The sequence below is a fragment of the Capra hircus genome, unplaced genomic scaffold (assembly GCF_001704415.2).
Source record: "Capra hircus breed San Clemente unplaced genomic scaffold, ASM170441v1, whole genome shotgun sequence".
In the NCBI taxonomy this organism is placed as follows: domain Eukaryota; kingdom Metazoa; phylum Chordata; class Mammalia; order Artiodactyla; family Bovidae; genus Capra; species Capra hircus.
The window spans coordinates 1-22,009 of record NW_017189576.1 but is presented as its reverse complement, the minus strand read 5'-3'; the positions used below and the strand labels follow the sequence as shown (position 1 = coordinate 22,009).

The following is a 22,009-nucleotide window of genomic DNA, read 5'->3' as shown; positions in this document are numbered from 1 at the left end:
CTTGAGAACATTTTAATCTCTATAGCCCTCAAACTTATGGTGGGGAAATTGAATAAAATATGGGAGACAGCATGTCATGCATTGCCTTTTGGTCATTCTCTATTCAGTCATTTTGTTTTTGATATGGGAATCTTCATTCCCCAACCAGGGCTGGAACCCGTGCCCCTTGCAGTGGAAGCAGGGAATCTTAACCACTGGACCAAAGGGAAGTGCCCAGAGTCATTTTGATAGTGAAAGTTCTTTTGTATTGGTCCTTACTGGACTTTGGTTTCCTTCTGCTCTACTGTGCTGTGCACAGACACATCTCACTCTTTGGAACCCTATAGACTATAGCCCACCAGGCTCCTCTGTCCATGGGATTCTCCAGACAAGAATACTTGAACGAGTTGCCATTTCCTCCTGCAGGAGATCTTCCCCACGTGGGGATAGAGCCCACGTCTCTTGTGTCTCCTGCCTTGGCAGGCACCTAGGAAGCCCTTCAGAGACTGCAAAAGCAGGTGGTATTGAGTCTGTCGTGTAGCAGTTGTCATAGAATTGTGGCTTTATAAGCACAATCAAAATGACACAAACTGAAGGCCCATTGTCTGAGCCAGACCCATGCCATATATCAGGAGTAACAGCTTTGTTAAGCATGGTCACTTAGGACCAGTCTTTGTTCTTTTCTGAGCAACTGCTTGTTCTTCTGACAAGGATTAATGACATAACAGCTGTAAGGTGGTCTTTGCCTTTTACAAAAGCCTATAGCAGTAAAGATTTGTGTTTGCCATCAGAACAGCAAATTTTCTGAAGAGGGGAGATACACTTGACAGCAGAGAGAGAATCAGTGGTTTTTAAGAAAAAGGTGTGATGGGCTGAGCTTATTTACAAAGAAGAAGAGGAGTGTGGGGGGTTTATGCTGATGGACTATTAAAATCTGGTGTCGGAGGAATAATGAAGATCCTGACTTGACTTCTGCTTCTTGATTTCCTTACTCAGGTGCTGACCCCAGCCCAGATCAAATCAATTTGTCAGGCCATCCTGGACTCTGGGAAACAGTATGCCATGAAAAAGAGGAAGCCATTCCCACTGATGTATTCTTACTATGGAACCGAATACTTGGGTGAGTGAGTGAAGGTGTTGGCCAAGGCCTGGAGGAGGAAGGCAGTCTCTAATAGCCGCTTTTACTTAGGTCATCACTATCACTGGGAACCTTTTAAAAAGCCATTTGAAAATAAATATTGATGAATACTTCAAAGCACAATTTCATATTTATTTTCAGAGTCTACCTGTCAGAAAGGTAACTGTTTTAACAATGTATATGTGTGTGTGTGTGTGTGTGTGTGAGAGAGAGAGAGAGAGAGAGAGAGTCAGTCATGTATGACTCTATGCGACCCACCCCAGGGGCTGTACCCCCCAGACTCCTCTGTCCATGAGATTTCCCAGGCCAGAATACTAGAGTGGGTAGCCCTTCCCTTCTCCAGGGAATCTTCCTGACCCAGGGATCAAACCCAGGTCTCCTGCATTGGCAGGCGGATTCTTTACCACTGATCCACCAGGGACTTTCACTAAAGACTAAAATACTTTATTCTTGATTGTGAATTTATTGGCCTATTTTTGCTGAAAGTTGAACAGCTTATACAATCAGTGTAATTAGTACCTGTGTACCTGTGTACCAGTTGTACCTGTGCACAGGGAAACAGGATTCAGCCACTGACATCTTCAAGTTTTTAATATTAATGGATTAATTCCCTAGTGAATTAATCCTCACTAGTAAAGAATCCGCCTGCCAATGCAGGAGACATGGGTTCAATCCCTGGGTAGGAACGATCCACTGGAGAAGGAAATGACAACCCACTCCAGTATTCCTGCCTGGGAAATCCCATGGACAGAGGAGCCTGGCGGGGTACAGTCCATGGGGTTGCAAAGAGTTGAACACAACTGAGCATGTACATGTGTGTGTGCACACACACACATACACAATAACAGAATACCGAATCACAATGGCTACTTTTGAGATATGAGGCTTGTGAATGAAAGTTGGTTACTCCCCCTTTCAATCTTCCATAGTCTTCCCATCACCCCTTGCAGCATGACTTGCAGGGCCCGTTGTAGATCGCCTGCCTCCCTCTCCAAACTCCAGCTGTTTCTTTCCCTTCCTTGGTTCTATCCAACATAGTCTCCAGCAAACAAACCTTTGTGCCTGTTCCTTTTGCCCAGAATGCCTGGCTTTCCCCATCCCCTTCATCCGTTTGTCATACTTGGGCCCAGACTTCAAACTGGTCCTCCTCCCAGTTGAATTAACAATGCTTCTCTTGTCTGTATAGGAGCAGCTCATGGCCTATCGTCCATCCTCCAGATGCTTCTTTCTTACCATGAGCACCTCAAGCCCTCGGACCAGGAGCTGGTGTGGCAGAGCGTGGACTTCCTTATGGAGCAGGAACAGAACTGCAACTGGCCCCCTGAACTCGGCGAGGCCATTGAGAGGGAGAATGAGCTGGTGCACTGGTGCCACGGCGCCCCAGGTCTCACTTCCATTCTTATCTGAAAACATTGTCTTTCAGCGGGCTTAGCCAAACACACATGCCTTTTCTGAGAAGTGAGGGTATTTCTCACCTTACACCATTACCACGGGAGGTGAAAAGGTCAAGAGGAAACTTTCCAAAGCCAGAAAAGTCTCCATTGGTTAAAGATCTCCAGAAATGATCCTGTGTTTAAAATATAAATGATCAGTATCTATTTGCATACAAATTAAACTAGTGTTCTCCAATAAAATATAATATGAGCCACAAATGATATAACTGTTTAGTAGCCCTAGTGAAACCGCAGAAACAGGTGAAATTAATTTTCATAATAGAGCTACCCCAATATACCCCAAGGGGCTTCCCTGGTAGCTCAGACATTAAAGAATCTGCCTGCAATGCAAGAGACCGGAGTTCGATCCCTGGGTCAGGAAGATCCCCTGGAGTAGGAAACAGCAACCCATTCCTATATTTCTTGCCTGGGAAATTCCATGGCCAGAGAAGCCTGGCAGGCTATGGTCCATGGGGTCGCAAAGAGTTGGACACGACTGAGTGATTAACACTTTCAGTACACCCCAAATGTTATTTCAGCATGCAGCCAATTTAAAAATCGAGTAGGATTTCACAGTTTTGAAATATTGTCTTTGAAATTCCATGTATATGTTAGACTTACATCCCATCCTGATTCAGACTAGCCATGTTGCAGGTGCTCAGGGGCTTCATGGGACAGTGCAGGTCTGGAACCTCACAGTTCAAAACATGGTCCCTGGACCAGTGGCATGGGCCACCTGGACGCTTGTTGGATATTGAGAATCTCAGGCCCCACCCCAGCCCCACTGAATCCCAATCCACATTTCAACAAGGTCCCTAGTCGATTTGTATGTACATTAAGGTTTAAGATGGACTGTTCTGTAATTCATCTTCAAATGACAGTTTCCATTATCACCTAATGAAAAGTCTAGAGAAATGAGAAGCCATTTGCAGTGAACTCTCTGGAATTGAGCCTGGAAACTTATCAGACCCCATCTTTTCACTTTCTTTCTTTTTAACCCCATTATACCACTAATTAGGCCTTGGAGAAGATGCAATTCAAAATAAATTAAATTCAGAGAAAACAATTCATTTTGGTCTATTGGCCAGGGGAGAGACTTAAAATACTGAAATAACGCACATTTTTGATTAGGAGTGTATTTAATTTTCAAGGCTATGCTTCAGTGCCATGAGTGAGTACAGTTTTAAAATATATTTAATTTGTCTTTAGTTTGTTACCTGATTTTTATTACTTTCTTTCCCCTCCTTACCTATGTAACGTTCTTTAATCCAAGTGGAATTTCATGTTTTACTTCAGTACAGTCTGAGATGACAAATAATCGAAGTCTTAGTCCATTGGCTAGATTTTCTCTGCCTGCCACTTTTACTTAAGGGAGGACTTCAAAGGCTCCTGTGTGTGCTTGTACCACCTCTAGGGCACTGTACATTATGTCCAGGCTAATTCCCACCAGTGATCATTTGAGTCCATTTTTTTTCTGGCTTTGAACTTTTTCTTGAAGAAAAACAGCAGTTATTTACCATTCTGGAAATGATATTTCTTCATGTTGTGCTCAACACTCTCATTTCCTATTCCCTTTAATCATTAGCACTGATGGCCATTGGATAGCCTTCAAGCACCCCAGGATCCTTGAATTTTGGAAATGTCTCAAATTAAATACAGCCTATTTTAAAAGGATCCAATGTATAGTAAAAGCCCTGTAAAGAGTGGGCAGATTGTCTACTAAAATAAGTGGCTGGGTCACTTAATTGATGTGGGGGTCTTGCAGGACAGTTACTCCATTCTTACTGTGCTGTACTTCACATCCCATCTGTCTTTGTAAATCATGGACCATAACAATACAGCATAGGATTCATTACCCTGAGGACTTTATTCTCATATATCATTCATGTTCAGTATCTTGGTAAGATTAAATGTAGGTTGCAAAGCAAAAGCATTCAACCCACGTATTCACCAGACTGCCAAAAATAAGCCAGTTCACAAATGAATAAACAACCAAATGGAGCCCATTATGTCTGCCAACTACCGCTTCCATTCTCAAGGGTATCGGTCTTCCTTTTAAGAGATATGCTAAAAATAGCACCAAGAGGGATTATGAATCTGATAAGTGCAGGTTAAAAATCATCAAGATTCCTCTGAAGTTGGCAACAGTAAGCTCTCCAAAAATTCTAAAGCAGGAGATGACCTAGAAAAATAATTCTCACTTGTGTGAGGAAAACATTTATTTTTGAGAGTAGATTTATGAACAGTACAGATGGTTTGGGATAGCAGACTGATTCTGTGATTAAAAACCTGCCAGAAATAGTCCACAATGTGGAATTTCATCAATGATATCTTATCTCCCACTATAATTGTTTCCTGTTGAATTTCCTTCAACTCACCTCTACAGGTGACAGCCTTAGTTATCATTTATGCAGTGTGAATATACTTCTGGACTCTTAAGTTAATAACTGGATTCCGATTGTAGCTCCAACACTAACCAGTTAAGTAACCTTGAGAAAACCACTTTGTTTCTTTCGTGCTTTTTTGTTTCTTCATCTGTGAAAGGAGTAGGTGGAGATGGAGTAGGAAAACTCTCTCTCTCTCTTTTTTTAATCACTACAGAAACCTTTTATCCTGTGGTCCCTTGCCGTTCCTGAGGGATATGACCCCAACGATTTGCAGACACTCACATTTATAAATACCTAGTGAAACCTCGAGTTTTTCTCACTAGATGCAGGCAGATTCACCTGACCTCTTCCTAGCCTTAGTGATTCTGAAATACAAGATGAAAACTATTTAAAAACTCATTAAAACAAATGTCATGGCTAAAATAAAGTCTGGATGGCATTATGTTACATCATTATTGTGGTCACACTGACAGTTCATTTCCTTTACTCTGGGTGAAACACAGGTGTAGCTTTTTTTTTTTTTTTTTTAATCATTTCATGAGGGCTCCTGGATAGGTGACTTTTTTCTTTGTTGTTTGTTTTTTTATTGAAGTATAATGAATTACAAAGGGTGACTTTGAATAGATAACAGCAGGGATTTGTACATGCAGGTGTCTTTGACCACTAAGCTTTGTATTGTACACTGTACAGTGCCTGCTTCAGTGCAGTTAAGATCCCAGAATGGACCTGTGTGCTGATTCTACAGGATGTTGAAATAATATGTACCAAGTCTGACTATTATGAGGCTCTGCTAGATCACATGTTTTCAAAGATTCAGTCTCCCAAACCATATTTCTTAAGTAATAATTCCTTTTCCCAGTTGTATTAGTATTTGACAAAGACATAGATCATTGCTGCCTGGGAATTTCGTGTCAGTGGACAATAATCAGTGTTTCCATGATGACATGACAGTGTTCCCAGCAAAAGCAAAGAAAGCCAACATCCTTTCCTTTTAGATTAAGCCACCTGATTGTGGACTTCTCTAAGTTAGGTAAGAAGGCAATAGGTTTAGGAGTATTTCAAGGTCCCTTCCATGTACCATTCTTTGATCTGGGCTGCGGGAAGAGGCCCTTTCTCTCTGACCAGAACCCCAGGATCAATACCCATTAAGCTGCCAGGGGCTAGTGGCCTGGTTTAGCAATGGGACCATCTCAGCCCATCTTCCTTCCACATATCTCATCTTCACTTCAGCATCCGCCTGCACCAGGGTGAGAAATGAGACATTATAGGGTCAGCAGGCATTTGTGGAGGCCTTGACATGTGTCAAACACCATGCCATAGATCGGAGAGCAAAAACGAACGTGACAGAGTACCTGCCCTTAGTTAGCTGGCACAATATGAGGGGCGGCAGACATGAAAACAGGTAACCTTAACAGATTTACTGATACAGAAAACAAGCTAGTGGGTACCAGTGGGGGTACCAGAGGGCTTCCCTGGTGGCTCAGTGGTAGAGAATCTGCCTGCCAATGGAGGAAGGATAGGTTCGATCCCTGGGTTGGGAAGATCCCTGGAGAAGGAAATGGCAACCCACTCCAGTATTCTTGCCTAGGAAATCCCATGGACAGAGAAGCCTGGCAGACTACAGTCCATGGGGTTACAAAGAGTTGGACACAACTGAGCGACTGAACATGAGCACAGTGGGTACCAGAGGGTGGGTGGAAGGGAGGAGAGGCAAGATAGGGGTAGGGGATTAAGAGATATAAACCACTATGTATAAAATTGCTAAGCAACAACGATATGTTGTATGTTGTTTAGTTGCTAAGTTGTGTCTTACTCTTCGCGACCCCATGGACTGTAGCCTGCCAGGCTCCTCTGTCCATGGGATTCTCTAGGCAAGAATACTGGAGTGCATTGCTGTTCCCTTCTGCAGGGGATCTTCGCGACTCAGGAATCCAACAGGGTCTCCTGCATTGCAGGCAGACATCTGAGCCACCAGGGAAGCCCATATGTTGTACAGCACAGGGAATTACAATTTTCTTGTAATAACTTTTAATGGAGTTTAGTCTGTAAATGGAGAAGGCAATGGCAACCCACTCCAGTGTTCTTGCCTGGAGAGTCCCAGGGAGGGGAGAGCCTGGTGGGCTGCCATCTATGGGGTCGCACAGAGTTGGACACAACTGAAGCAACTTAGCAGCAGCAGCAGCAGTCTGTAAAAATACCAAATCTCTATCCTGTACACCCGAATGAATATAATATTATAAATCAACTGTATGTCAATTTTAAAATAAGTTATTATATTTAAAAACAAGTAATTTTAATATGATAACTGTATAAGTGCTCAGATTTGTAGGAGTGATGGGAGCTCAGAGGAGGCATCTCTGGTCCTTCTCCAGGTTCCAGGAAGGCTTCCTGGAGGAGGTGATGCCTGGGATAAGTTGGCCAGACCAAGAAAGGTGAGAAGTTTATTCCAAGAAAAGTCAGAGGCATGGAGCCAACATGGTGAAGGAAGGGAACTGTGGGGGTGGTTTGGTTTTACTGAAGTGAAAAGCTCCACAGAGGGAGAGGGGGAAGAGTGGCCAGGGGACAGAGTAGGAGCTGGGTGGCCAAGGGCTCTCTGTCTCACCTAGACAGGAGCTTCACCTGGATTCTGGAGGTGGGGAGCCAAGAACCACAAATTACACTGCAGAGTTGGTCCACCTTAAAGCAGAGGGAGCTGACCTATATGTCTGTTAGTCATTGGCCAAAATTACTTGGGGGTGAGGGTGCATTGCATAGCCTCCCATTTGGCTGAGGGCATATCCCCCAAGAAGAGGGAAGCTGTAAGTTTTGTCAGCAGCCAACTCACAGCAGCTGGGAGATGGGGTACCTGCTGGTAAAGAAAAGGGATCTGATAGAGCGCCAAGGGCTTCCAGTTCACCTTCAGTACCCGGGTTAGATGGTGTCACATTCTTCGTGGGTCTTTCCTCCCTCCACATGTGGGTTAGGAGCCATCTGTGTGCTTCTGCAATGCCTTGCTTTCCCCTCACATGGCCTAATGAATGCCCCCAGTTAGGTTGTAAAGACTATGAAAGGAGGCGCTTTTAAAAATCTCAGCACCTACTACTGTCCTGGTGTATAGTAGATACTTAATTAATATCTAAGCAGCCACCAAACCTGTGAGCTGTCTCTTTCATTAGCCTCTTTGTCATCTTTCTGCCGACATGTTCAGCTCATCATAGCTACCCTATTGCCCTTCTTCAAGTCTTGGTTGACTGCACAGTGGGGCATTTTGTCTATAACAGTAATCATCATTAAAAAGGTAAACCAAAATATTTACAATAAAACACTCCCACTGGTTCCCTACCACCAACAAATACATTCCAAGGTGCCCAATTGGACTTGTAAAATCATCCCAAATGTGGACGCTATCTACCCTTCCATTGTCCTGTTGCTTAGAATACGCTGCCCCACTGGTCTCCATGTGACTTATTTATCATGGCTTAGAATCTTTGCCCTTGCTGATTTGAATCCTGGAATGCTCTCTCCCCCTCTCCTCCAGCCTGCAGTTTCCTATGTATCCTACACAGTTCTGGAGAAAGCCTGACTTCTAGAAAAGCTTCCCTTCACAGTCTCCCTCAGGGAATTTAGAATTTTCTGATTCCTCTAGTATGATTTTTAACGCCATTCAGTTTATGTCCCAACATCATTGTAAACTGCGTGTCTTATTATGTATCTGTGACAAGTACATATTATTTTCTCCCTTTCTAGATGGTGCCTTCCTGAAGGGCAGGCATTGTGTTGAGTTATCATTTATTTTATAACACCCAGGGCCAGAACTGGCTACATAATTTGGGGGACCCAGTACAAAATAAACACGCGGACCCCTTTTTGAAAAAGGATTAAGAAATTCAAGAGGGCAACAACAGAGCCTTCAGTACAGGGTGGGGCCCTCCTGGAGGTCCTTTGTGAGGCTGTACAGGTCATCCGCCCGTGAAGCTGGCCCTGCCTAGGGCTGTGAATACAGCAGATCATCAATGCACACTTTCAAATAAATGGATACAGTGAGTGAATGAATGCATAATTAACCAAGTGAAATTCGTTTAAAAATCATTCTTTGTGGAAATGACACTTTCTTCCTAAAACTGAAGGAGGATAGTGCTATAGGTGACCATTGTCAGTGGTTCTCTGGAAAGCACTGGCTAAGGAGAGCCTGTTGTTAGATGTTCATCATAGAGAATATTAAAGAATACCTTTTTTTTTTCCTTTTTTGCCACATGGTGAGGCATGTGGGATGTTGGTTCCCCAACCAGGGATCGAACCCATGCCTCCTGCATTGGAAGCATGGAGTCTTAATCACTGGTCTTCCAGGGAAGTCCCCAAAGATACATATTTAAAAGAGAATAAAATCATGACTCTCAGACAAATATAAACATGTCAACAATTTTATTTAACTCATAAATTAACGAGGGAACCAGAGAAAGGTGTTATAACTGGCTCAGAGGAATCTCCAAACAGCAGATGTATCTCTAGGCCATGAAGAAGGCTGACATGAATTTGCTTAATAGATGCAAAAACTAGCTGCTTCGACAAAGACTGAGGGAAGTCAACTCAACATCTTTTGGACAGAATTTGAAGTTTCTAGAGACAGGTATTATTTACACTATTGTCAGTTTTCTACAAGGTAATTTCTGTCTCTACACAGTTGTAAAATAGGCTAGTCACAGACAAAGGCAGAGATAAACCTGATGGATGAGCTAGTCCAAATATCTAGTAAATTCCAGTCTGTCCCTCTTTCTCTAGAAGGTAAGCAAGGCAGGAGAGAGTGATCTTGGGCTACTAATCTCCTCTCCCAATATGAGCACCTGGAATGTGGGGGAAATGGTTTCTATTAATAGCTATCACTTCTCTTGTTTCCGTTCCTGCCTGTGTAATGGAGATTGCTTTGGTTGAGCAGTGTTGAAGGAATGATCTTTCTTTGAAACAGTCAAGGTGGCAGGGCCTCACTTCACAGCTGAAGCCAGAGTCTTGGCCAAGTCACTTGGAATCATTGTTGTTTTTGGAAGGACTCCCAGTTTGCCTCTTAAGAAAAGGTGTATAGTTTTAAATACTTTTAAGATGACAAATTCTGAACATCCGTGGGGGGATGGGCAAACTGTATAAACATTTAGCCTTTCCAAAATAGCAAGACATGCATAATGCTTACCAGAGTATTTGTCATTAAATATTAACCCATTTGCAAATTATGGATTTTATCTGACTAGGTACTTGTTGCTCTTTCTTTTGGAACTGATAATCACCATACAATTCAAACAATTTAAATCTCACAGGTACAATAAGACTCCCTTGCAGAAGATTCTATAGCCTTTACTTAAAATGTGGTCCCTGGAAGGGTCATTGTTAGAAATGTAGTACCCCTAGCCCCACCTTAGACCTACTTGATTAGAACGGATATTTTACCAATACCCTGATGTGCGGGCCTCTTCGAGTTAAAGAAGTTTCACTCTATAGTATTAAGCCTTGAAAATCACCTCTAATATCTGTGATGTTTTTACAGGAATTGCCTATCTGTTTGCCAAAGCTTATCTGGTTTCCAAGAAACCACAGTACCTGGACACATGTATCCGGTGTGGGGAACTCACATGGCAAAAGGGCTTGCTAAAGAAGGGCCCAGGGATCTGCCACGGGGTGGCTGGCAGTGCCTATGTCTTCCTGCTGCTCTACCGGCTCACCGGAAACTCTAAATACATCTACCGAGCCCAAAGGTCAGCCTTTCTTTGCATGTTTTTTTTTTTTTCCAAATGTTAATCCAGTTAATGTTCAGAACAAGTAATAGTCACATAGTTTTAAAAGTGTAAACACAGATACTTCCACGGTGCATTTTAGCAATTGAGTTCACTTCCCGAGAGACAGTTACCAGTATCTTAGTTACCTTCTCAGAGCTATACATATCTGTGTGTATGTGTGTGTGTGTGTGTGTGTGTGTGTGTATAAAAGCAGATAAGTGTATATGTAAAATTTTGTCCCTCTTTTTTGATACAAATGGTAGCATTTTGCTATCAGAGTGATCACCCTCAATCAGTAAATAAAGGACTTTTCATCTTTGTTGTTGTGTAGTATTACATCTTGTGAATAAGCCAGGAGGGCAGTTTGGATTCTTTCCAGTGTTTTGTATTACTTAAAATGCTATGATGAATAATCTTGTACATATATCATGATGTTCACCTATGGGTATGAAAGTGTGTTAGTTGCTCAGTCGTGTCTGACTCTTTGCAACCCCATGTACTGCAGCCTGCCAGGCTCCTCTATCTGTGGGATTTTCCAGGCAAGAATACTGGAGTGGGTTGCCATTCCCTTCTCCAGGGGATCTTCCCAACCCAGGGATCAAACCTGGGTCTCCTACATTGCAGGCAGATTCTTTAACATCCTAGCCACCATATCTGCAAGGTAAATCCCTAGAAGTGGAATTACTGGGCCAAGGGGTATGTCTATTTGTGATTTTTTTATTGTGATAAGAACACTTAATATGAGCTCTATTATTCTCTTAGCATATTTTTAAATGTACCATATTGTTAGCTACAGGCACAGTATTATACAACAGATCTCTGAAACTTACGCAACTTCAATAACAGAAACTTTCTACCCATTGAGCAAAAACTCTCCATTTCCCCTCCTCCACCCCAACCCTTAGCAACCTTCATTCTATTCTCTACTTCTATGAGTTTAACTGTTGTAGATTTCTCATGTGTTATCATGGAGTATTTGTCTTTTTGTGCCTGGCTTATTTCACTTAGCATAATGTCCTCATTTATCATTTAGAACAGTGCCTAACACAGAGTATCTACAGTATATGTATTCAATGTTATCATCACTAAAAATTTGAGTTATATCATTCCAAACATTTCTCTATGCATAAATGTATGTTCTTATATCTATGTATATATAATATATTTTAATAAAAACCTATAATTATGTATGTGTAACTTTTCTATACATACTATTTACAGTTTATAATTTTAAATAAACAATTGTTAAGGGACACCCTTTATTTCAGTTTGTGTAGATCTAGCTCATTGTTTTATGACTACATAGTTATTTATTATAGTTGTACCATGATTAATTTAACCAATCTTTAAGTAATGGACACTTAGTATATGTGCAGTCTTTACTAAAACAAACAAAATTGTCCCAAATATCCAATACATATCTCTTGGTACACTTGTCAGAAAAATTTTTAAATTGAAGTCATTAAATCCAGAGGTATTTTTAAACTGTCTTTATCTTTTGCCCATTTTTTTCTGTTATGATGTTTATTTTGAGTACTGTAACTCTTTGTCAATGTATGCTATAAATATTTTTCTACTTTGCCATTTTTCTTTCAGCTTAGTTCATGGTCTTTTGTCAGACCAAAATTTTTATGTATCTCTCTTGAAAAAGCTGTCAAATTTTTTAAATTTCCAGATTTTGTGTTATACTTAAAGAAACATTTCCCACTCTAAGATTAAAAAATAATGTTAATTTACATGGACCTTTAGTACTTTTGGGCTTCCCTGGCGGCTCAGATGGTAAAGAGGCTGCCTGCAATACAGGAGATCTGGGTGTAATTCCTGGGTTGGGAAGATCCCCTGGAGAAGGGAATGGCTACCCACTCCAGTATTCTTGCCTGGAGAATTCCCTGGACAGAGAAGCCTGGCAGGCTACAGTCCATGGGGTTGCAAAGAGTTAGACATGATTGAGCTTTTAGTACTTTTATTATTTTATTTTAAATTTTAAAATAAATTTATACCCCTTTGCCCATTTCTCCCACCAATTTAAAAGTTACTTTAACTTTTAAATCTTTCATTAGCTTAGAGCTTATTTTTTAAAATAGTGTCAGATGGGTGTCTATCTTTGTGTTTTTTTTAAATCTTTTTTTGTGTTTTTTTAAATTTGAATTTATTTATTTTCATTGGAGGCTAATTACTGTACAATATTTGTGTGTTTTTTAATAAAAAAACAAAACTTCCCCATAATGTCTGTTGACTCCAATGATTTGAAATTCCAAATTTATCACAGACTGAATTTATCTAAATGTATGAGTTTGTTTCTGGACCTTATTTCATTATTCATTTACTTCTAGTTTTTCTTAGCTGTACTCTCTCTTTTATTCTTCCAATTGTATTTTATTTTATTTTTTAAATTTAAATTTATTTATTTTAATTGTAGGCTAATTACTTTGCAATATTGTATTGGTTCTGCCACACATCAACATGAATCCGCCATGGGTGCACACGTGTTCCCCAATTGTATTTTAGAATCAGTTTTTCAAAAGTTAAAAAAGCTTGTGGACATTTGATTGGGATTTCAATGAAAGATTCTGCCTACAATGCAGGAGACCTGGGTTTGATCCCTGGGTTGGGAAAATCCCCTGGAGAAGGGAATGGCAACCCACTCCAATATTCTTGCCTGAAGAATTCCATGGACAGAGGAGCCTGGCGGGCTATAGTCCATGGAGTTGCAAAGAGTTGGACATGACTGAGCAACTAACACACACAAACTCTTATCAAAGCATCTAGTTCATATGGATTTTTTTTTTTTTTTGGAATCTTTGACGTAAAGATCTAAAAGTACAGTTCCATGGTATTTAGAATTTCGCATGTCTGTGATTACATGCCCTTTCACATTTCTAATGCTTTTGTTTTTCTCCAGTGGTGGTTTAGTTTCTAAGTCATGTCCGACTCTTGCGACCCCATGGACTGTAGCCTGCCTGGCTCCGCTGTCCATGGGGATTCTCCAGGCAAGAATACTGGAGTGGGTTGCCCTTTCCTTCTCCAGGGAATCTTCCCAACCCAGGAATCCCAACTGGTGGTCTCCTTCATTATAGGCAGATTCTTGACCAACTGAGCCATGAGGGAAGCCCTGTTTTTCCCCAGACGCACCAGCATTTTGTCTATGTGGTTTATCCTTTAAAGAAACTGGCTTTTGGTTTTTATTAATTCTTTTTGTTTTTCTCTTTTGCTTCCTGATTAATTGTTTTCTGCCTTTATTTTTTATTTTCCAGTGTTCATTCCCTTTACTTTGTTATTCTCTACAGTTTTTAAAAAGTGCTTAATTAGAGTACCTTCCATCTTTATAACAACAACAACTCAGATTAATGACTTTTCCTCTGAGTTCCATTTTAGTCATAATCAATAGGTTTTGATATGTAATGCTATGTTTCTATAATTCTTTTTAGTTCCATAATTACCATTCTGACTTCTATTTTTACAGAATTTCTTAGAAAAATGAATTGATTAGTTTGAATTTTGCACCATTGGGTATATTTTGGAAACAATCATTTTCACTTTAATATGATAACATGCAGTATAGGTCAGAGTGCAGTGAAACTGCAACTCTCACACATTGCTGATGCTTTTGTAAATTGCTATATATCATTTAGAAGTTATTTTGAAAAGCACAAAAGTATTTATGTTATTTTTAGATTAAAAATATAGGATATTAAATATTATACAAAGTATGATTTCGGTAGTATAATAAATACATCAAACCCTGGCGGGGAAAGGTCAGATGAGGAAGCAAAATTAACTGTGCATTTCTCTTAAAATATAGTGGAATGGTTATCTATCTTACAAATATTCTGCTATACTATGATTTTGAAAAAATGCATATTTACCGTGTATTGAATGCTTGCTCTTTGCCCAGAGCCCTAATATATGGTATCTTTAATCTATACAGATAATCTTATGCAATTCTGCAACTTCATCATTTTAAAGTCAGATTAAGAAGTTTGCTAAAGGTCATCTAACTTGAAATTATCAGAGTTAGGTATTGCAACCCCAAAACCCTTCCTCTTTCCACTACACCAGGGCTTTGTGTGTGTGTGTGTGTCTGTGTGTGTGTCTGTGTCTGTGTGTCTGTGTGTCTGTGTGTCTGTGTATGTGTGTTAGTCACTCAGTCATGTCTGACTCTTTGTGACCCCGTGTACTGTAGCTTACCGGGCTCCTCTGTCCATGGAATTCTCCAGGCAAGAGTACTGGAGTGAGTTGCCATTCCTTTCTCCAGGAGATCTTCCCTACCCAGGGGTCGAACCCAAGTCTCCCACACTGCAGGCAGATTCTTTACAATCTGAGCCACCGGGGAAGCCCCAGGACTTTGTAATCTAGGGTTTGTGAATTTACTTGAGAAAAGTATTGCATTTTACACTGAGAGGTAGCATTTCCTTCAATTCTGAGTCTGCAGTAGACATGACTTTGTCACCAGTAGAAGTCATAGATATTTTCATGTTATTCCTATTGTTGTAGAAACTGTGAAATGTATTTTGCTCCAATCACTAGTTAGAAATGTCAGCAGTTATTAGATCCACTACTAGATCTTGTTATTTAATGTGCTAATTAAGAATCCATTTATCATTGTATTACAAATTTGGTTTAAAAAATTCTGCTAACTGTACTTTAATATAATTAATTTCCTTGGAAATCCTGTGTATTTTACTTTATGTATATGGAGACTTTTTTTTTTCTGATAATGAATCCAGATTGCCAAATGATACAGAACACTAAAAAGGTAGCTATACCAGGAAGTTTCTGTGTGTAATTATAAATTTTGAATTAACTCTTAAGATGCATCATTATTCTACTGTTTAAAATTTTGACTTCTATTAAAAATTGTTGCATATTCAGGAAAACAGTTGAGAGAAAAATTAGCCCAAACAAAATTGCAATATGTTTCCTGCTCATTTATTTTAAGCTACTGCCAATAATTCCAAGAGCCTGAAAAAGATCAAATAAGTAACTACTCTTCATAGGACCCCCTATGTAGTAGCAATAATCTAAATTTATGGCAGAATCAGCTGTCAGGCCTTCTCAACCTGTGAGCTCTAGCCTCTGAACGGGTGATTATTTTTGTTGTTGATGGGAATCGGTAGAGCAAGTCTGTAAAGAGGTAACAGCACTTTAAAACCTGTAAACTACTAAAAATGGTACTCGTTAGGAATGATTTGAATAGGCTTTGTGACAAATACAGGTAAAAGAAAAAAAAGATCTCTCATTGAGAAGTTAGACATCAGTGATTTGTTTTTAAGGCAGATGTCCTAAAAATAATCTATCTTGTAGCTGAGTTTGCTGTTTGATGTCATGATTATAAAATGTTGCTTGCCTTTTCCCATTCATCTTATTCTTTTGTTTGCCCAAAGCAGAGATTGTATAATATCTTGCCCATTTATTTTCATAGTCTCTGCTCTCTGTCCCATATAAATGAAACCTAGCTCAGAAATAATATGCCTGCAGAAACACAGCATATTTACTTTTTTAAAGGCACAGGCATATATCAGCTCAAGATAAATAAAAGTATGGCTACTTATCTGTCTTTTTTACTTTCAATTATTGGATGGCAGAAGGAATGAAATCCTCAGAAAGTGCTTTGCTTTGCAAATGCCAAAAAATAGTCAAATTTTCTTGCTAGCCTAGGCTGTGAACATACACAATGGCATAATAGTGTCTCCATTTCTTAACAGAGAAGGCCTTCTTAAAAATCTTATATACATCTGTAAAGAGAATGCTGCTAAAACTTGAACTTATCAGAGAGGAGGATGAAGCAACCCAGGGTCAATAATACGGAGACACTCATATGAAAACTGTTCATATCTTCTTCTTCTCTTAGGTTTGCTGAATTTTTATTTACGGAGGAATTCAAGGCTGGTTCCCGGGTCCTTGAAAGTATATACAGCTTGTATGAAGGCTTCTCTGGGACCGTGTGCTTTCTGATCGATCTGCTGCAGCCCAATCAGGCTGAGTTCCCTCTCTTCAGCGTCTTTGTTTAGAAGGCTCCATGTTCCATCATGGCCCTGCAGAAGGTTCGCGAGATTTCCTGAGCCTACTACCTGAGGCAGTTTCCACATAAGCCACATTCAATGGTATCACAACCATGAGCCTTAACATTGCCGCCAGAAGGAAGGAAGGGAGCAGGCAGGTGAAGAAGGCAACATGATTCCAGGTTGAAGGGAGAACAGTGTGAGAACATGCAAACATAAAGACACCACAACTCTTCTAAAACCCTTAGGGATGGAACAGTTCAGGAAATGGATGCGACACCAAAGATCAGAGGAAAAAATCATCTGTCTCCTTAAACCAACATTGAGATGTGGATTATGGCAATGAAATGCTAAAAATACTTTTGCAATTGGAAAGAGAATTTGACCACTTGTGGGTGCCCTCCACCCCTAAATTCAGAAATAAAGACTATCAGAAAACTAAAGTCATTGCCCAGCTGAAAACTGCTAGGAGGGATGGGTCAGGTTGCCAAAGGACAAAAAGGGAAACTCTTGGTTGTCCTTTGCCTTTACTTATTGAAACTCATGATTTTTAATGAATGGAGAAATTTGCCTATGAATCTATTTCTATCATTACCCTAGGCACTTAAAAAAATCATACCATAACTTAATTTCAACCCCCAAATTCCAAGTTCCATTAGGCCTTAGAGCATATCTTTTCCTGGTTCCTTCTTCTTTCCGAAAGCTCAATTAGAATAACAAAATTCACAGGCTAGCAAAAACCATAGCAGGTGTTGCTGTCAGGTGTTTTTCTCAATTTGAAGCATAAGCTATGTACTGTCTATTGTTAGTAATTTTTTAAATACCTATGTAATCTCAATGAAGCTATTAGCGGAAATGTAAAATATACTTGTGGCAAAAATCTCTCATCTCAAAGATGAGGGTAAACACCAAGGAGGTGGGTCGTTTCTACCTTGGGTGGAATACTGTGTCCCCTGGGACACACACTGGCCTAGAAAGGGACCAGTGATTATGAAAAGAACATTGCTCAATCTTATACTATTAGATTAAGATATGCGTAAACTCCCCAGCTGATCATCATATCCTCCAAGACACAGGCTCCACTAGAATTTGTCTACAAAATCTATTGAGCCAAGCTATCATATTAAATTCAGCCCTGCTATAAACACATAGAAGCTGTAAAACTATTTCAAATAAGTAGTGGTTTCCAGAACACTGTGGGAGCATCTGTCACTTCAATACTCAAGAACACGAGTATATCCTTTTCCTAGAATTTGGTCAGTGGCAATTTCATATATCAGAATGATGAGGAAATTGAATGCATTGTAAGATTTCACAGTTATTTAAATAGTCATTAAGTATTTGAATATATGTGATAGATGTAGAATATATATGTATCAATAGGCACTTTGGTTTACATGAGGATAGATGTATATATACATCCGGAGAAGGAAATGGCAACCCACTCCAGTATTCTTGCCTGAGAAATTGCATGGACAGAGGATCCTGGCGGGCTACAGTCTATAGGGTCGCAAAGAGTTGGACATGATTGAGCAACTGAACGACAATACATCTGTCCCCATGTAAATGTAAGCACTTACTTCATTCAGTACTTCCAACTTCTTGATTTATAGATGAACTTTGGGAGGAGTTGGGGAATACTCTGTTGCCTAAAAACGTGTGTGTGCGTGCATGCACACACTTTTTTCTGGAAAGATCTCTAGCATTTACAAGATTCTCAAAGAATCTGGGACTGAAGAACGGTAAGAACTGTCTTCGTATATTTTATGACTTTGTTATGTGTGCGTTCATCAGAGCAAGCTAAGACAGTAGTTTTGAAAAGCACATACCTTTTCAGCTCATTGTTTCCTTTTCCCATCCTCAGATGTAAGTATATAAAATTGCCCTTAGTTGTTCATCTATGAAGATACTCAGAATGGGGCAGTACCACATAAACAGCAACTTGCAGGTGACTCCCAAAGTTGGGTTCTAGATGTTCTTTCAAGAATTGAATGGTCAAGGACCTCTCAGAAAGCCTTAAGACAAAATGCCTTCTACACAGTAGTCTCCTTTTGAAATGATAGTAGTACCTGCTTTTCACCATTTGGATGTAAATTCATTTCATTTGACCCCTATAGGCTGACCACAATAAGCATTCAATATACAGGGCTTTAGGAATGCATGCTTTTTTTCATCATCCAGCAACCCTTCTAGCTGATTTACATAACTGATTCAAAGTCTCACAGTTAGAAAGGGGCAGAATAAGGATTTGGATTCAGGGTTTCACTTCCCATGTGTATTTATTCCATATTCTAGACTAGAACCTGGGGATACAGCGGTGAACGAAATACCCTAGAAGTTAGCTTCTGTTTCTGTTTGCTGATCCTTCCACCCTTCATCCTTAAGACCTAAAACCTGAGGTCTAAGAAGTGGTAATCTAGCACGACATGCCAGTTTCATTTCTAGGAACTTCAGAAAAACTGGACACATTTCTGCTCACCCACCCTTTGGAGGTCCAGTAGGGTAACTGTGTTGTCGTTGTGAAAAGGCAACCTTTTTGTGTGTCAAATTCAAGAAGAGGCCATGTTTGTGTCCTTATGAATTGACCCCTCAGTAATTAGAGACAAAGATAAACTTATTTAGCACTTAAACCTGTGGAAAGTTTTCATTTTCCTGAGAAAGTAGAATTACGGGTTTGGGAAGGTCCTCTTCTATCTTGTTTTCCCAAGAAGGAGGAAAGAGACACTTTAGTGTTGCTGTAGAAAAGTGTGGCATGTCACTTCTTATTTAACTAAGCAATGTGTTCCAGTCTATGTAGTAACAGTCTTTTTTGAATAATGCTAAAGTATGTCACCTCTTAAAGGCTACAGGGGTATTTTCACCACCACTAGCATTCAGTTCAGTTCAGTCACTCAGTCGTGTCTGACTCTTTGCGATCCCATGAATCACAGCACGCCAGGCCTCCCTGTCCATCACCATCTCCTGGAGTTCACTCAGACTCAGGACCATCGAGTCCGTGATGCCATCCAGCCATCTCATCCTCGGTCGTCCCCTTCTCCTCCTTCCCCAATCCCTCCCAGCATCAGAGTCTTTTCCAATGAGTCAACTCTTCGCATGAGGTGGCCAAAGTACTGGAGTTTCAGCTTTAGCATCATTCCTTCCAAAGAAATCCCAAAGTTGATCTCCTTCGGAATGGACTGGTTGGATCTCCTTGCAGTCCAAGGGACTCTCAAGAGTCTTCTCCAACACCACAGTTCAAAAGCATCAATTCTTCGGCGCTCAGCCTTCTTCACAGTCCAACTCTCACATCCATACATGACCACTGGAAAAACCATACCCTTGACTAGATGGAGCTTAGTCGGCAAAGTAATGTCTCTGCTTTTGAATATGCTATCTAGGTTGGTCATAACTTTTCTTCCAAGGAGTAAGCCTCTTTTAATTTCATGGCTGCAGTCACCATCTGCAGTGATTTTGAAAAGTCGGACACTGTTTCCACTGTTTCCCCATCTATTTCCCATGAAGTGATGGGACTGGATGCCATGATCTTCGTTTTCTGAATGTTGAGCTTTAAGCCAGCTTTTTCGTTCTCCTCTTTCACTTTCATCAAGAGGCTTTTTAGCTCCTCTTCACTTTCTGCCATAAGGGTGGTGTCATCTGCATATCTGAGGTTATTGATATTTCTCCCGACAGTCTTGATTCCAGCTTGTGTTTCTTCCAGTCCAGCGTTTCTCATGATGTACTCTGCATGGAAGTTAAATAAGCAGGGTGACAATATACAGCCTTGACGTACGCCTTTTCCTATTTGGAACCAGTCTGTTGTTCCATGTCCACTTCTAACTGTTGCTTCCTGACCTGCATACAGATTTCTCAAGAGGCAGGTTAGGTGGTCTGGTATTCCCATCTCTTTCAGAATTTTCCACAGTTTATTGTGATCCACACAGTCAAAGGCTTTGGCGTAGTCAATAAAGCATAAATATATGTTTTTCTGGAACTCTCTTGCTCTTTCGATGATCCAGCAGATGTTGGCAATTAGATCTCTGGTTCCTCTGCCTTTTCTAAAACCAGCTTGAACATCAGGGAGTTCACGGTTCACGTATTGCTGAAGCCTGGCTTGGAGAATTTTGAGCATTACTTTACTAGCGTGTGAGATGAGTGCAATTGTGTGGTAGTTTGAGCATTCTTTGGCATTGCCTTTCTTTGGGATTGGAATGAAAACGGACCTTTTCCAGTCGTGTGGCCACTGCTGAGTTTTCCAAACTTGCTGGCATATTGAGTGCAGCACTTTCACAGCATCATCTTTCAGGATTTGAAACAGCTCAGCTGGAATTCCATCACTTCCACTAGCTTTGTTTGTAGTGATGCTTTCTAAGGCCCACTTGACTTCACATTCCAGGATGTCTGGCTCTAGATAAGTGATCACACCATCATGATTATCTATGTCGTGAAGATCTTTTTTGTACAGTTCTTCCATGTATTCTTGCCACCTCTTCTTAATATCTTCTGCTTCTGTTAGGTCCATACCATTTCTGTCCTTTATCGAGCCCATCTTTGCATGAAATGTTCCCTTGGTATCTCTAATTTTCTTGAAGAGATCTCTAGTCTTTCCCATTCTGTTGTTTTCCTCTATTTCTTTACATTGATCGATGAAGAAGGCTTTCTTCTCTCCTTGCTATTCTTTGGAACTCTGCATTCAGATGCTTATATCGTTCCTTTTCTCCTTTGCTTTTCGCTTCTCTTCTTTTCACAGCTATTTGTAAGGCCTCCCCAGACAGCCATTTTGCTTTTTTGCATTTCTTTTCCATGGGGATGGTCTTGATCCTTGTCTCCTGTACAATGTCACGAACCTCATTCCATAGTTCATCAGGCACTCTATCTATCAGATCTAGGGCCATAAATCTATTTCTCACCTCCACTGTATAATCATAAAGGATTTGATTTAGGTCATACCTGAATGGTCTAGTGGTTTTCCCTACTTTTTTCAGTTTGAGTCTGAATTTGGTAATAAGGAGTTCATGATCTGAGCCACAGTCAGCTCCTGGTCTTGTTTTTGTTGACTGTATAGAGCTTCTCCATCTTTGGCTGCAAAGAATATAATATTATTTACTATATGTGAGCATGAATAATTATAAATCTTGAAGATAACTGTGGAAATATTTGAGGACAGATTTAAAGAATCTCTCAACAGTGGGAGAGACTGCCTTATACTGGGTTGGCCAAAAAGTTTGTTTGGGTTTTTGAACTTTTTGGCCAACCCAATATTTGGCAAACAGGAAGCATCAGAAAATATTTCAACTCTGTGTTTTTGTTTCATTAACACAATTGTGTACCTTCCTCTAACACCTCCCAATGT

The 22,009-nt window shown here is 40.3% G+C and overlaps 1 protein-coding gene across 1 annotated transcript; it reads left to right on the top strand.

The window, feature by feature from the left end:
- Positions 1-975: 975 nt before the first annotated feature.
- Positions 976-17,123, top strand: LOC108633229 (lanC-like protein 3; the record flags this gene model as incomplete). Its single annotated transcript, XM_018044484.1, has 4 exons — positions 976-1,099; positions 2,304-2,501; positions 10,450-10,657; positions 16,530-17,123. Coding segments are annotated over 4 exons (690 nt in total), but the record flags the coding sequence as incomplete, so codon positions are not given.
- Positions 17,124-22,009: the final 4,886 nt, after the last annotated feature.